This window comes from Microtus oregoni, unplaced genomic scaffold (genome assembly GCF_018167655.1).
Source record: "Microtus oregoni isolate MIOR12 unplaced genomic scaffold, Mior012 000050F_ref0000143, whole genome shotgun sequence".
Lineage (NCBI taxonomy): Eukaryota > Metazoa > Chordata > Mammalia > Rodentia > Cricetidae > Microtus > Microtus oregoni.
The window spans coordinates 8,414,084-8,429,343 of NW_024543256.1; the positions used below are offsets into that span (position 1 = coordinate 8,414,084).

A 15,260-nucleotide genomic window follows, 5' to 3' on the forward strand; every position below is an offset into this window, starting at 1 on the left:
TTTATTTATGGAAGCCAGTGCCAAAAGAATCACTACTTAGGGAATAGTATGAGGAACAAAAGTACACTGGGTGGAGTATTTGATCATCAGCATTGACTAGGTATGGTCCTCACCACCCTCAAAGAACTGAGAGAACAGTAGATGGCTGAGCTATATGCATATACATTTTATGTATTAGTATACCACCCAGTTCAACCAGGTGCAAGTTCCTTCTTTCACCTAGCACTTCTCATGAACAAAATCGCTCCTGGCGAAAAAGAAATCTGCATTATGCTCAAATTGTTCTCTAATACATCAATCCACTGGAACAAATTTGTTTTCAAAGCAAGCATTATGAAAAATTGACTATACTTAAATTTAAACAAACATATGTGACTGGCGGCTCCCATGTTGGGAAATTTGACCATATTATTACTCTTACACACAAGAATGACAAGAAAAGCAAAGAAGAGCATCAGCAATTGGAAATATGGCTCTAGAGTTTAGAAGCAATAACTAGCCTAAAGTTCAACGGTCAGAGTCATTAGCACACCAGTTTTAAAGACCTTCAGGGTAGGCTGGGAACATGGTTTCCTTGACACAGGGCTTGTCTAGCATTTGTAAAAGCCTGGGTTTAAGCCCGTGATTGGTATAAAGTAAGTGGGATGGTGCACTCCTGTAATCCAGGAGGCAGGAGAAGTAAAAGGTTTGAGGTCATCCTTAGTTACAGAATGAGATGGAGACCAGCCTGGGCTACATGACACTTTGTTTCAAAACAAACAAACAAACCACAAAAAGGCACGTAGGGCAACTGGACTGAACTCTCCAATCAGGTTTTGGGTAAGTCTACTGCCATTCTGCAGCAGGAATAGGGGGAGAAGGCTCAAGCCTGACACCTACCTTGAGCTGTTCTTCATAGCTCAGCCTCCAGAGCGGAGTCACAACGTCAGCCAGCCTTGAATAAAATAATTCAGACATGCCATTCATGATCTAAATATGTGCTGAGCGCCTACTATGCATAAGTACTTCCTGCCACCAGTCTCTGATGGTTAACTTATCAATTCAGAAGCTACAACTGACTCTCATTCTCCTAAGGAGATGGGAGTCTGGGAGAAGAGCCCATTTGGGTGATGCTACTACTTACCAAAGCTGAACAGATGGGCAAATTCAATATAAGAAAAATCCAGATTTATCAAGTGGTAATTAGTCATATTACCAAAAGCTTTTACTTCTAGGAGTCTCTAAAAAGCTTACCTCCTTAATAATTTAAAAATATAATTTGACTCCAAAAATACATTTGTTGCATAAAATGATGTATATTAGTGCTTGTTTAGCTCTAACAGGACTATTCATGCCCAATCAATGTAGTAATTTTTCTTCTCTCTCCCTACCCAACTCCCCCCATCTCTGAGACAAAGTCTCACTATGTAGCTCTGGTTAGTCTATCAATATATGTATACCAGGCTAGTCTCGAACTCACCCACTGCTTCTGCGGCCCAAGCACTGAGATAAAAGGCATGAACCAGAATGCCTTGAATAGTATTTTGATTTTTATTTTCTTAGTTTTTAAATTGTTTTATTTTATTTTCATTTTACTTTGGTTTTGAAGACAGGACTTCATGTATCCCAGGCTTGCCTCAAACTTGCTCAGGATAACTCTGAATCTTCCTGCCTCCACCTCCTGATTGTTGCAGTTTCAAGTATGTACCACCAAGCTCACTTCCACAGACCTTCTTTAAAGCAAGTTCTTTTTTTTATTCTTTTTTTTATTTATTAAAGATTTCTGCCTCCTCCCCGCCACCGCCTCCCATTTCCCTCCCCCTCCTCCAATCAAGTCCCCCTCCCTCAACAGCCCAAAGAGCAATCAGGGTTCCCTGCCCTGTGGGAAGTCCAAGGACCACCCACCTCCATCCAGGTCTAGTAAGGTGAGCATCCAAACTGCCTAGGCTCCCACAAAGCCAGTACGTGCAGTAGGATCAAAAACCCATTGCCACTGTTCTTGAGTTCTCAGTAGTCCTCATTGTCCGCTATGTTCAGCGAGTCTGGTTTTATCCCAGGCTTTTTCAGACCCGGGCCAGTTCTTAATTTAAGACCTCCTTTTTGACAAAGATGTACTCTAAGACAAGAATATTCCCTACTAGTTCCCAAAGTAGTTTCATTACTATCCTTCACAAGTCCTTAAGATTGCCCTGATCACACTACTTCAAGTACCCTCATGAACTGTCATAGTGCTATATTAGTCAGATTAGCAATACAGAATTCCAGTGGACCCAGGGATTCTGACTTGCTGAAAACAAATGCCATCAGCTTGAGTCTTACCTCTCCTGCCAGGAGTCATCTAGTGATCTGAAATGCCTTTGTTTCTTCTGATGGTTTTGTCGGCTTGGATGCTTCTTAATTATCCCATTGATGAAATTTCCCTTATGTGCTCTGCCCAAAAAGGACTGTGACAAACCTGGTGCATTTGCAGCATACCAAGGAAGCGGTCCTGGTTTGGAGAAGAAACCCACTCTGGAAAGGAGTAATCTTGGGTTGTGCATTCTGACTTCTCTCTTGACGCCTGCCAATCAAAGACACACACTGAAATTCACCCACTGAAAGGTGGATATAGAGGCACAATTCATCAAGCCCTGATGACTGAAATCACAATATAATCCACGCCAGTTCAGAATTATGGATAATAAAAGGGTTATTTATTTAAGGGAAAACTTACAGATCACTGTCCTAAATAACAGTCCTCTGCATGAACAGGAACAGAGTCTAGCAGCCTGAAGTGGGAGCCAGAAGCAAGAGAGTGAGCAGTGAGCATACACTTTAAGCTGCTTTTACAGTATCAGAGACCACAACCAAGTGGTCTTAAAGGCTATTGGCTGAAGGAGCAGAATGTGCTCCCACAGCACCTCCCCTTCTGTTTATATAAGAGAGTTTCAAACCCAATACAAAACTATATACATTAGGAACAGATATCAAGTATAATTAGAATTACAACCAGCATAAACAATATTAAGCAAGGAATGTATGCTAAATGTATACTCCATTCTATACTATGGAGTCTAAGTCTTGTATAGAAAATGGCTTAACTAGATCATAAGAGAACAGTAAGTACAACTATCTAATCTTCAATCCCATCGAAGGCCTGAGAAGGGAGATAATATTACTTGAGCAGGCAGGAAGTACAATCGAGTAGCTTCCAAAGCAACCAGTATATGAGTGAGGGAGACCATTAGCTACCTGAGCAATCACCCAAAGTCTCATGTGCAATGTTGAAACAACCAACTTTGGCTAAGGCCTAGCTGTTGACTTAGAAGAGGGACCAGGAAAGGCAGGTGGTGGCACATCTGTAACCAGAGCCTCTGCTCAGGAGGCAGAGGCAAGCCAGCTTGGGCTAGATAGTGGGTGAGTTCTAGATAGCCAGAGATGCACAATCAGATCCTGACAAAGAAGGAAAGGATAAAAGAAAGGAGGATGGGGAGAAGGGGGAAAGAAAGGGAGATAGGAAGATAAAATAGGCAAAGAATAAAAAGGAAGGAGATGCAGCACCTAGGGAGCTATAGAAGCCAAGGGATAGGTCTGTGATGCAGGAACTGACACAGCCAGGAAGTCTGAGGCACCAAAGGGAAAGAAGGCAATGGGTAGAACCAGACAGCAGGGACAAATGAAAGCTTTGGGCTTTCAGGACGGAGTGCAGGATGCTAGAATGGGCTTGGGCTGGCTGCTGGCTCTAACACTTACTAGCTAGATGGCTTCTAGCAGGTCAGTCATTCCTCTGACATTCCTCTTCTTTCATCTGTAAAACAGAGAAAATGATAATGGTACCTACTTCATATAGTAGCTATAAGAGCTAAGTAAAGAGAATTAATAAAAATAAAATGTACCTCTGGAGAGTAGATCAATGATAGAACACTTGCCCAGCCGGTACAGGGCCCTAAATCCAATGCCACACACTACATAAAAAGTACTTGACTGAAGATTAAAGAGAGATGACGTCTGGAAAGTTCTAAGCACAGTGCCCAGTAGCTGCAAAAGCTCTTCGGTGTTATTACTGTCAAAATGCATTTGAGGATATCATGGAATGGAATGGGGGAGGCAATGCAGATAGAAGGCACCAGAAAGGAATCGTACCAATGACTCTGAGGACAACTTTGAAACACTTTCTAGAAGGGTTAAGCAATGTGACTCTCAGAGCACAATGTTAGGCCCTGTACCTGTCAGTGCCTGGATGAGAGTATTCTGAGAGGGAACCCTCTTCCTCCATTACAGGACTTTCCTTCGGTCTGGTTCCCTTAAGGTTGTGCGCTCATTAGTTTTTGTGACAACGTGACACAGCTAGGGTCATCTGGGAAGTGGAGTCTCAATTAAGAAAATGCCTCCATCGGACTGGCAAAGCTGTGGAGCATTTTCTCGATTGCTGATTGATGTGGGAGTGGGGGTGGTGCCACTGCTGGGTAGGTGGTATTGGGTTGTAAAAGAAAGCAAGCTAGCCAGGCAAACGGTGAGGGTACACACCTTTAATACTAGCACTCGGGAGGGAGGCAGATCTCTGTGAGTTCGAGGCCAGCCTGGTCTACAGAGTGAGTTACAGGACAGGCTCCAAAGCCACACAGAGAAACCCTGTCTCAAAAAACAAACAACAAAAAAAAGAAGAAAAACAAGAAAAAGAAAGCAAGCTGACAAGCCATTGGAAGGCCTCTGTTTCCGTTCCTTCCTTGAGGTTCTGCCCTGACTTCCCTCAGTGATGGACAATAAGCTACAAGATAAAACAAACCTTTTCCTCCCCAAGCTGTTCTTGGTCTTGGCATTTCCCATGGCAACAGAAAGCAAACACGACAAGTTACCTAGCCTTGCTCCATAAACATCTTTCCTTTTTCTGTCTTTTCTCACAGGACTGGAGACTGATCCTACTATCTATGCTAGGCAAGCACCCTGCCACAATGCTGTATCACCAGCTTTCTTTTTACTAAGTTTCCCAGGCTTGCCTTGAACTCAATGTGTAGCTCAGGTAGGCCTTGAACTTTTCATTCTCCTGCCTTAAGCTCTTGAGTAGCTGGGACTAGAAGCCTGTGTCACCATGCCTAGCTGATCACTGTTCTGAAGTGTCACATAACATGTAAACAAACTTGGCATAATCTATGGACTGCTATGAAGTTACCTTCAAGGTGTGGGAGGTCCTTTTGTCTGTGTGTTGCTTTTTTTGGTTAATGAATAAAGAACTGCTTTGAGCCTATGGCAGGGAAGAACAGAACTAGGCGGGAAAAGCTAGGCTGTATGCTGGAAGAAAGAAGGGCAGAGTCAGAGAGAAGCAGCAGTGGAGCCGGAAACAGATGCTGGGAACGTTAGCCAGTAAGCCACTGTCCTATGGCGATACACAGATTAATAGAAATGGGTTAAATTAATATGTAAGAGTTGTCCAATACGAAGCTAATGGGCCAAGCAGTGATTTAAATAATACAGTTTCTGTGTGATTATTTTGGGTCTAAGCTAGCCGGGTGGCTGGGAACCAACAAGCAGCCTCCCACTACACCTTCAGCATCAACCTCTGCCATAGACTTTGTCAGGATGGCCTTATTTGAGTTTGGGAGGAAAATTTCAAATGTCTGACAAGATATATTTAAGCTGATCCACAGTTCAGATGTAAATAATAGACACCCATAAGAGGCAATGAGTTGTCATATTTAAGAACATAGGTTTGGGGGCTGGAGAGATATCTGTAGTTAAAAGCACCTGTTGCTTTTCTAGAGTACCTAGGTTTCATTCCGAGCACCCACATGGTGGCTCAAATCCATCTAAACTTCAGTTTCAGGGGATCCAGTGCCTTCTTCTGACCACACTGATCATCAGGCATGCTTGGGACACACATACATGCATGCAGACAAAATGCTCATATATATAAAATAAATAAATCTAAAATTGAAAAAAAGAATAGAGGCTTTAAAAGGTGGGATGACCTAGCTTAATGGTAGTGTGCTTGACTAGTATGTACAAGGCCTTGGATTCAATTCCTATCATCAGGGGGAAAAAAGGAAATAAAAAAGGGACAGTGACAGGCAAGTCATTAGTTCAGTTCTTACCACTGCAAAAAGAAAGTCTTCAACAAGCAGCACTGGAAAAACTGGGTAGCTATGTACAGAAAAATGAAACTAGATCCTTACCTCTAACCCTGCAGAAAACTCCAAATGAATCAAGAATCTCATTCGTGAAACCTAAAACCAGCTGGATGGTGGTGGTCCACACCTTTAATCCCAGAACTTGGGAGGCAGAGATGGGTGAATCTCTGAGTTCAAAGGCCAGCCTGGTCTACAGAGTGAGTTCCAGGGCAGCCAGGGCTGTTACACAGAGAAACCCTGTCTCAAAACAAACAACAAACAAAAAAACCTAAAACAACTAAAAGAAAAAACTTGAAGACAAAAAAAGGAAAAAAAAAAACAAAACCAACTACAGAAAAAAAAACCTTCAAAACCTCACCAGAGTTCAAAACTTTTGGAACAGGACACTAATTGCTCAGAAAATACAGTCAATGATTGAGTAGCGGAGGCTCGTGAAATTAAAAAGTTTCTGTACTGCAAAAGCAAAATGGAGAGGCAGCCTACAGAACACCATGAGAAAATCTTTGCTAGCCACACATATATGCCAGAGGAGTAATACCTTCAACACACAAAAACTTTCTTCAAAAAAGTAAAAGCAAAAATAAACAAGAAAACAAATGTAGATTAAAACTACTTCGTGATTCCATTTCACCCTAGTCAGAATGGCTATCATCAAGAAAACAAATAACGACAAATGTTGACAAGGATATGGGGAACTGGGAACCTCTATTCACAGTTGATGGGCATGTAAACTGAAGAAGTTACTATGGAAGTTAGTGGGCAGGTTTATCAAAACACTAAACATACAACTACCATAAGACTCAGCTATTTCACTTCCTGGGCCCATACCCAATCGACTCTGCAACCTACCATAAAGACACCTGCACATCCAGGATGATTTGTGCTCTAGTCAACACAACTAGGAAACAGAGTCAACCTACACACCTATCAACTGATGGATGATGAAAATGTATTACATACACACAATGGAATTTTATTAGCCATAAACAATGAAATTCGCAAGAAAACGGGTGGCATTTGAATATATTAAGAAGTTCGAGAGCCAAGAGTGGTGGCGCACTCAGGAGGCAGAGGCAAGTGGATGGACTTCTGTAAATTCAAGACCAGCCTGGTCGACATAGTGAGTCCAGGGCAGCCAGGGCTATGTATGTAGAGAGACCTTGTCTAAGAAAAAGAGAAAAAAAGGAAAAAAGGAAGGAAGGAAGGAAGGAAGGAAAGAAGGAAGGAAGATAACCCTGACTCAGAAAGACCAGCAAGCATCCCATGCTCTCTCATATGTAGACTCCAGCTTCTAATATTTAATATATGTGTGTTTATGTGGGAATACAGAGGTCAAGAAACCAGAAAGGAGAGCCTGTAAAAGAAGGACAAGAGGCTTTACAGGAGAGAAGTGGGGGGCAGGGATAAAACCCACATGATATGAAAACAGGAACCTGCTAGTCTGTAAGCTAATTTTATTTTTAAAGTTTTAAATAGGGATGGGATGGATGCCCCAACGGTACAGAGGAACTTTGGGAGACTGTCCAGGCAGCGAGATGTCTCTGTCATTTCTAGAGTTTGAAGTTTCTTATTTCTTGTTTACTTAGGTAATATTATATACTTCTGGAGCTTTGATGGAGTTGAAGAATGAATAGATAATTATAGTTTTCCATTGTTATGAAAAAAGATAAAATAGATATAAATATTGTAACTGTAATTCTTGCTTGATAACTGTTTTGTTATATGTAATCTTACTATGTTAAAATGAAAGTCTTTCTTTTTTATTTAAACAAAAAAAAGGAAAAATGATGGGGGAGAGTCTTCTGTTTTGTGTTAATTTCATTGGTTAAATAAAGAGACTGCCTTGGCCCTTTAATAGGACTTAAAATTAGGTAAGCAGAGTAAACAGAACAGAATGCTAGGAGAAAGAAGCTGAGTCAGGCAGTCGCTATGATTCTCCCACTCCAGACAGATGCAGGTTAAGATCTTTCCTGGTAAGCCAGCTCGTGGGCTACACAGATTATTAGAAATGGGTTAGATCAATATGTAAGAACTAGCCAATAAGAGGCTAGAGCTAATGGGCCAAGCAGAGTTTAAAAGAAAAATAAATAAATAAATAAATAAATAGGGATGGGAGAGGTGGCCCAGTGGTTAAGAGCGCTTGCTCTAGCAGAGAACTTGAGTTTGGTTCCCAATAGCCATATGCTGGCTTACGGCCAGAGGATCCAACACCTCATTCTAGCCTCCACAGGCACCACAAACATGTGATGCATAGACATACATGCAGGGAAACACTCCAACACACAAAACAAAAACAAAATTAAACTGTCTAAACGTTACCAGGCTCTGAACCCACATCCTAATCCAGGATCTACTTCTCCCTAGTTATGTGGCTCTGGACATAATGAATGTCAGATCACCACCTAGAAAAATGGGACTAATAATATCTTCCTTTCATGGCTGTAGTAAGTTTGGGAGCCCATGTGTGACTCAGTTTCCATTTGGAGTCAATTCTGACTTAAAAGTCATTTGAGTTCAAGCTTGCCTGCTCTGCCTGCATCCTTGAGGGATGTGAGAAAGATCTGATTAAGCCCATGGAAAGAGCATTTTGCCCATGAGAAAAGAACACATTATCTATTAAGAAGTAGAAAAAAGAAACTGCTTGCTGCTAGCAGAATTCACCTGAGCGACATGAACCTGCTTACGCTTTCTCCCAAGGACAGTGCAGGGAGGTAGCTGACTGTACAGCTCTTTGTTCTGCCTTCTGCCCTTAATCTGTAAAAAAAAAATAATAATAATAATTCTGAAATAAACTCTGGGCTCTGGCTGCTTTGACATCACCAAGCAGACCTCCTGATTCAATCCTGTATTCTCTGTCTTTCTTTCATCTGACATTTCTTTAGCCTTAATGACCCCCCAATCCAGGAACTCTGGCTGACTTTGTTGGAGCAGGCTCTGACAAGTAAGAATTAATTGATCATGGCAGTAGTAGGGCATGCCTTTAATCCCAGCACTCAAGAGGCAGAGGCAAGCAGATTTCAGTGAGTTCGAGACCAACCTGGTCTACAAGAGGACAGACAGGACACAGAGAAGCCCTGTCTCGAAGGAAAAAAAAAACTTAAATGAGTTTCCTATACATGAGGTGCTCAGGACTGTGCATCGCATAGTAGATGATTCAAAGCATGTCACTTGGGTCACTGGACTTCTCTGTACCTCAATGTCTACAACCTACCAACTGAGGAGGTAGGTATTGTGAGGCTAAATACAGTTGAATGAGAAATTTAAAAAAAAATAAGACACAAGCTATCCTGACGCTCTGAATGAGTGCCTGCTGGTCTGTGGAGAGGGTAGGATCTGACAAGAACCCCTTCCTAGTACTATCAAAATTATGTGACCTATGATCATCAAGGTGAGAGAAATGTAGATATTTGATACGGAAGTGACAAAGGCCAGTGAGAAGAAGAAATTAGGGAAGAAGTAGGAGGTAAAGAATAAGGAATGAAGGCTGGGGATATGGCTCAATTGGTAGTGTCTGCCTAGCATGCAGGAAGCCTGGGTTCCATCCTCAGCACCAGACACGGTGTGCATACCTATAATTCCAGCCTTTGCCCTTGGGAACGAAAGAACCTCTGCATCAAAAGTGCAAAGCCAGGTCAGTCAGATATATAGTGAGACCCTAATCTCAAAAACAATAAATAAAAATTTTTAGACTTATTTAGGAAAAGGAAAAAAAAAGCTGGGCATGGTGCCTTGTGCTTCTAATCCAAGCACTGGAGATACTGAACCATGATACTCATGAGTTTGAGGCAAGCCTGGGCTATTAAAACTTGATCTCGAGTGGTGGTGGCGCATGCAGGAGGCAGAGGTAGGTGGATCTCTGATGGAGGAAGGTCATTGGCTAATAAAGGCACTGCCCTGGCCCATTTTATTGGTTAGTTATAGTTATAGTTTTCCTTAGTTATGATAAAGATTATTGTAACTTTTACTTGATAACTGTTTTGTTATATGTAATTTTGCTATGTTAAATCCTTTTTTTTTTGTTTAAACCGAAAAAGGGGAAATGATGGAGGAAGGTCATTGGCTAATAAAGGCACTGCCCTGGCCCATTTTATTGGTTAGAGGATAGGTGGGAGGAGAAAACAGGACAGAACACTGGGAGGAAGAGGAAGTGAGGTCAGAGACTCCACAGCTCTGCTCTCTCGGGAGCAGACGCCTCAGCAGAGACGCCATGCCCCGCTCCTGGCATGAAGCTCCGACCCAGGATGGACTAGGCTAGAATCTTCCCGGTAAGACCGGTTCTCACAGATTATTAGAGATGGGTTGATCGGGATGTGAGAATTAGCCTGTAAGTGCTAGAGCTAAAGGGCCAAGCAGTGCTTAAAAGAATACAGTGTCTGTGTAATTATTTTGGGGCATAAGCTAGCCATGTGGGCGGCCGGGTGTGGGGGACGCAGCCCTGCCGCCCCATATTACTACAGTTGGCGCCCAGACGTGTGGACAACTAAACCCATTTAAAAAACCTGAGAAGGCTTAAAAATAAGGGAGAGAGAGTTTAACACAGATTTTTGCTGTTTGTTGGTGGCGTGCTGTAGAGAGATTTCCTGATTCGGCAACAGTAGCAGAAAAAATGCTGTGTCATTTTAAAGTGCGACTTCCTGGGGCTGTGCCGCCATTGCGATCTCTGTCTGGCTCCTGCGGGATACAGAGCTTTTGAATAGAGCATTTGGAGTAAAGTGCTACCATTTGTTTGATGGCAACTAGACTCGCTGTGTTCTCGGGTCTGCTCTGTTTGTTAGAGGCAAGCATGCACCTCATCTAAGAGAGGCTTCCTGACTCAGCTTTAGCTGCAAAGCCTGCAGCTCATTAAGAGGTCACGAAACACTTAAATGGTGTTGACGAAAAGCTGAACGCATGCTTTTCGGTTTTCAGCCGTAGCAGGAAAAAAGCTGCGCCATTTAAAAATGCCGGCTTTCTGGGCTGTCCTGCCAGGGCAAACTCTGACTGTTTGAGGCAGGAGGGCCGGCTACCTAGAGAACTTGAGTGTTGTCTGTTGTAGCTCACTTGCTGGCAGGGACCTTGAAATGCCATGCAGTTGTTGCAGTAAACATGGCTATAGCCTGTATATCTGCCATGAGGCTGGAAAGCTAAGGAATGGACTGGATCTAGCTGGCAAAACCACGCCTTTAATCCTACTGATATTGCATGGTAAATTAAAGACTCATGTGGTCAGAAAAAGAGAGATATACAGTAAAGAGAGATTCAAAGACAAAGAAAATTTTTAAATGGTTTACAGTGTGTTAAAAATATATGCAGACTAAAATTTGAAGTTCTTAAAGTAAAAAACAAAAAAAGAAAGAGAGTTGTTGTGTGTGGTAGCACATGCCTTTAATCCCAGTGCCTAGAAGGCAGAGACAAACAGATCTCTGTGAGTTCAAGGTGTAGTAGCATACACCTTTAATCCCAATACCTGGGAGGCAGAGACAGGCGGATCTCTGAGAGTTCAAAGACAGCCTGGTCTACAGAGTTACTTCAGGTCAAAGATACAGAGAACCTGTCTCAAAAAGCAAAAAGTTAAAAGTAAAAATAAACGAAATAGAGGTTAAAACAAAGCTGTACAAAGATGGAAAATACACAGAGAATTTTGATACTGTATGCTATTATGCTCTCTTTGAATCGTTTGAATTCTGAGGAAGGACCAACAGCTGCTAAAAGATATTTATTTGTAGATGCTGCTGAGCTAATCCAACATGGATGTTTTGATGCCTTGGCTTTGAAATTTGGATCTAAGGACATGATACTTTGGAAAGGAGTTTCTTATTTTGTTTTCACAGAGGGTGAGACGCTGTTCATTTCTTCTATTCCGATTTGGTATGATGGACCACGCCCTCCTGAAGGGTTACAGTGAACATCTTTAGAAAATTGCTTCGCTCAACTGCCAACTGAGATGAAACTAGCACACAGGTTATACCATAAAAGACCTAATTAACGACGCCCCCATTCAGCAGGAAGCAGTTTGGAGAGAAAAAACTGCGCCCATGTTCCCAAATATGGTTTATAAACGTTCGTTTACATTTTAAGGGGGATATGATATATGTATGAATAATTTGCATTAGTATAAACTTTGCTTTATTGATAGAAATTTAGGGTCAATTTTGTTATATGTATATGTATTTCTGATTTTGATTAAGGTATTGTGATTGTGTAGTTCATTTAAATATGTAATGTATAATTAAGAAATATAGGTTGTTAATGGATAATCATTGTAGTCATGTTAGTTAGATTTTCTAGATATATAGAGATATATTTTAGATAGACATTCTTCATGTCTTTCAAAGATTACAGAATAGGACATTTAATGTTTTAATAACTAAGGACTTTTCACAACAATGAGACACTCTGCTCCTGGCAGCACCAATCTACTTCAAGAGGAAGATGGGCATCAAAGAGGCACCTTATGGAGTTTGATAGCCATTTGGGCAAGACACTGCTCTTGCCTGGACTATTGCATAAACTGGACACAGAGAACCCGCAGAGAGGACTACTGAACTTGCCTAAGGTGAGATGATCTTTCGGGGTTCCTGATTCATGAAAGAGTCTGCGAGACATTCTGCAGGACACAACAGATAGTGACTGAACTGACTTTGAATTTTCCTGCTTTATGGAAATGTCTGCTGGATACCATGGGCCTGAAGGCTGAAGATGGATGCCCCAACGGTACAGAGGAACTTTGGGTGACTGTCCAGGCAGCGAGATGTCTCTGTCATTTCTAGAGTTTTAAAAGTTTCTTAGTTCTTGTTTACTTAGGTAATATTATATCTTTCTGGAGTCTTTGATGGAGTTAAGAATAGTTAGTTATAGTTATAGTTTTCCTTAGTTATGATAAAGATTATTGTAACTTTTACTTGATAACTGTTTTGTTATATGTAATTTTGCTATGTTAAATCCTTTTTTTTTTGTTTAAACCGAAAAAGGGGAAATGATGGAGGAAGGTCATTGGCTAATAAAGGCACTGCCCTGGCCCATTTTATTGGTTAGAGGATAGGTGGGAGGAGAAAACAGGACAGAACACTGGGAGGAAGAGGAAGTGAGGTCAGAGACTCCACAGCTCTGCTCTCTCGGGAGCAGACGCCTCAGCAGAGACGCCATGCCCCGCTCCTGGCATGAAGCTCCGACCCAGGATGGACTAGGCTAGAATCTTCCCGGTAAGACCGGTTCTCACAGATTATTAGAGATGGGTTGATCGGGATGTGAGAATTAGCCTGTAAGTGCTAGAGCTAAAGGGCCAAGCAGTGCTTAAAAGAATACAGTGTCTGTGTAATTATTTTGGGGCATAAGCTAGCCATGTGGGCGGCCGGGTGTGGGGGACGCAGCCCTGCCGCCCCATATTACTACAGATCTCTGTGAGTTTGAGGCCAGCCTGGTCTACAAGAGCTAGTTCCAGTACAGGCTCCCAAGCTACAGAGAAACCCTGTCTCGGAAAAAAAAAAAAGATCTCAGAAATAACAAAAATTAAAAAAAATAGAAGGTTCCAGCTTGTTCAGCATTTGTAGTAATGAATGTTTTACTATTGTTAATAATTTCTGTAGCTAAATATACTTTTCAGGGCAAGTCAGCAAAACCAAGCAAGTTTAGCTCTATTTTCTTTGTGTTTTAGTGTCACAGAAGGCAACTGATCCCAGAAAAAATATTTCCCTCTTGTATCTTATTTTGTTATAAATATAAATACTGATGATATGTGTGAGAAAAAAATTTTCTGTCTTGGTTCTTGCCTCAGGATTAAGCACTGACTGGAAAATGCAAGAGTTTACAGCAACCAACTAGGGTTATGTTTACTTTCCTGAGCTTCAGTGGATAATCTACCTCCAGTGCTCAGAAGTTCAAGTCAGAGATATCTGAAAGGTCTGAGCCTCATAGAACCAAAGATCCCTTGGAGCAAAATAGTCACCCACCTGCAGGTAGGAACTCTGATTGCCTGCCTTTCCACTGACTGGACTCCAGCCAGGGTTATTGACTAAAGCAGAGGAAAAAATTAATTTACTAATGTTTTCCACAGCAAACCACATGCAGCCTGGTCCACCCTTTCCAAACCAGGCCTCTCTGAGTAAGACTGTCCCCCAAGAGTCTATAAGGTGTGTGTGATGGTTCATTTTAACTGTCAAGACTGCACCTCGGGGGAGATCACGCAAGGACAGATATCCAAGGAGGGACAGGTTAGATCAGGTTGGCCCGTGGACAACGTGAGAGGAGCTTGTCTTGATTATGTTAACTGTGGAAAGACCCAGCTTCCTGTGGGCACTAGCTCTGGGTTTCAGTTCTGGACTAGAATGCTGTAGAAAGCGAGCTGGGTAGGAATCATATATTGCATTCGCTGTCTCCGTGCCATTGGCTGGGATGTGACTAGCTGCTTCAAGTTCCTGTCTTGACTTTTTCAGAACGAATTGCTGGAAACTGCAACTGTGAGCCTAACAATCCCTCTCTCCCTTAAAACTGCTTTTGTCAGGGTATTTTACCACGGCAATGGGATATTTAACTAAGTGGATTAGCAGACAGACGCTAGGACACGCCACCACAAACCCACAAACCATAGGTGGGTTGCAAGGCTGAGATAGGGATGTGGGGGAGGGATCTGCAATGGTAGACAGCAGGCTGGCTGCGACCTTGCACAGCCACCCTGAGTGGCATGCCCGGCCCTGTCTGCCTCCTTCCTGTCCCAAACCCGACACTGGGGCACAGAGAAGAGTTCTCCTAAAACTGGGTTTTCCAGACTACTTACCTACCACTCCTTCCTTCGGGGCCACTAAAGCCTCAGACGGACGGCGCTGGGGGCAGGAGGTCACAGGGGCGAGTCACTTCCTGGAGCGCGACGTCGCGGCTGGCCCGCCCCAGCTCCACCCAGCGTTGCGGGGCTCCTCCTCCAGCTAGCGTACCACCCAATCCAGCTGACTGCCCCAGAGCCCTTCGTGGGAAGTGCTCCTGTCTCAGCGGACTGCTGGACTTTTTTTCCAAGTTCCTCTCTGCGACCCCGCCCACCCTTCCACCCCTCCCCACCCACTCCCCTCCCACCCCCCCCACCCCCATGAAATATAAGCCAAGGAAAAGAATCCTGAAGAAATTCATATCGCCTTGTTAATGGTATTGCCCGTCCCAGCGATGCTACACTTGAACCCTCTTGACCCAAAGATTATTTTTCTTTTTCTA

At 42.7% G+C, this 15,260-nt stretch overlaps 1 protein-coding gene across 2 annotated transcripts in view; it reads right to left on the bottom strand.

Annotated features, from left to right (window-relative positions):
* Nucleotides 1-14,858, bottom strand: part of LOC121437223 (tRNA (uracil(54)-C(5))-methyltransferase homolog) — a 55,107-nt gene extending 40,249 nt beyond the window's left edge. The window contains exons 1-4 of one of the 2 annotated variants that reach the window (XM_041637084.1): nt 14,836-14,858; nt 3,712-3,766; nt 2,299-2,539; nt 880-934 (exon numbers count right to left, since the gene is read on the bottom strand). In XM_041637084.1, the coding sequence (XP_041493018.1) occupies nt 880-934; nt 2,299-2,519 (276 nt within the window). In that variant the 5' untranslated portion in view covers nt 2,520-2,539; nt 3,712-3,766; nt 14,836-14,858. Of the gene's footprint in view, nt 1-879; nt 935-2,298; nt 2,540-3,711; nt 3,767-14,835 lie in introns of those variants that run through there. The other variant, XM_041637085.1, reaches the window with a different exon arrangement.
* Between the last annotated feature and the right edge of the window lie 402 nt (nt 14,859-15,260).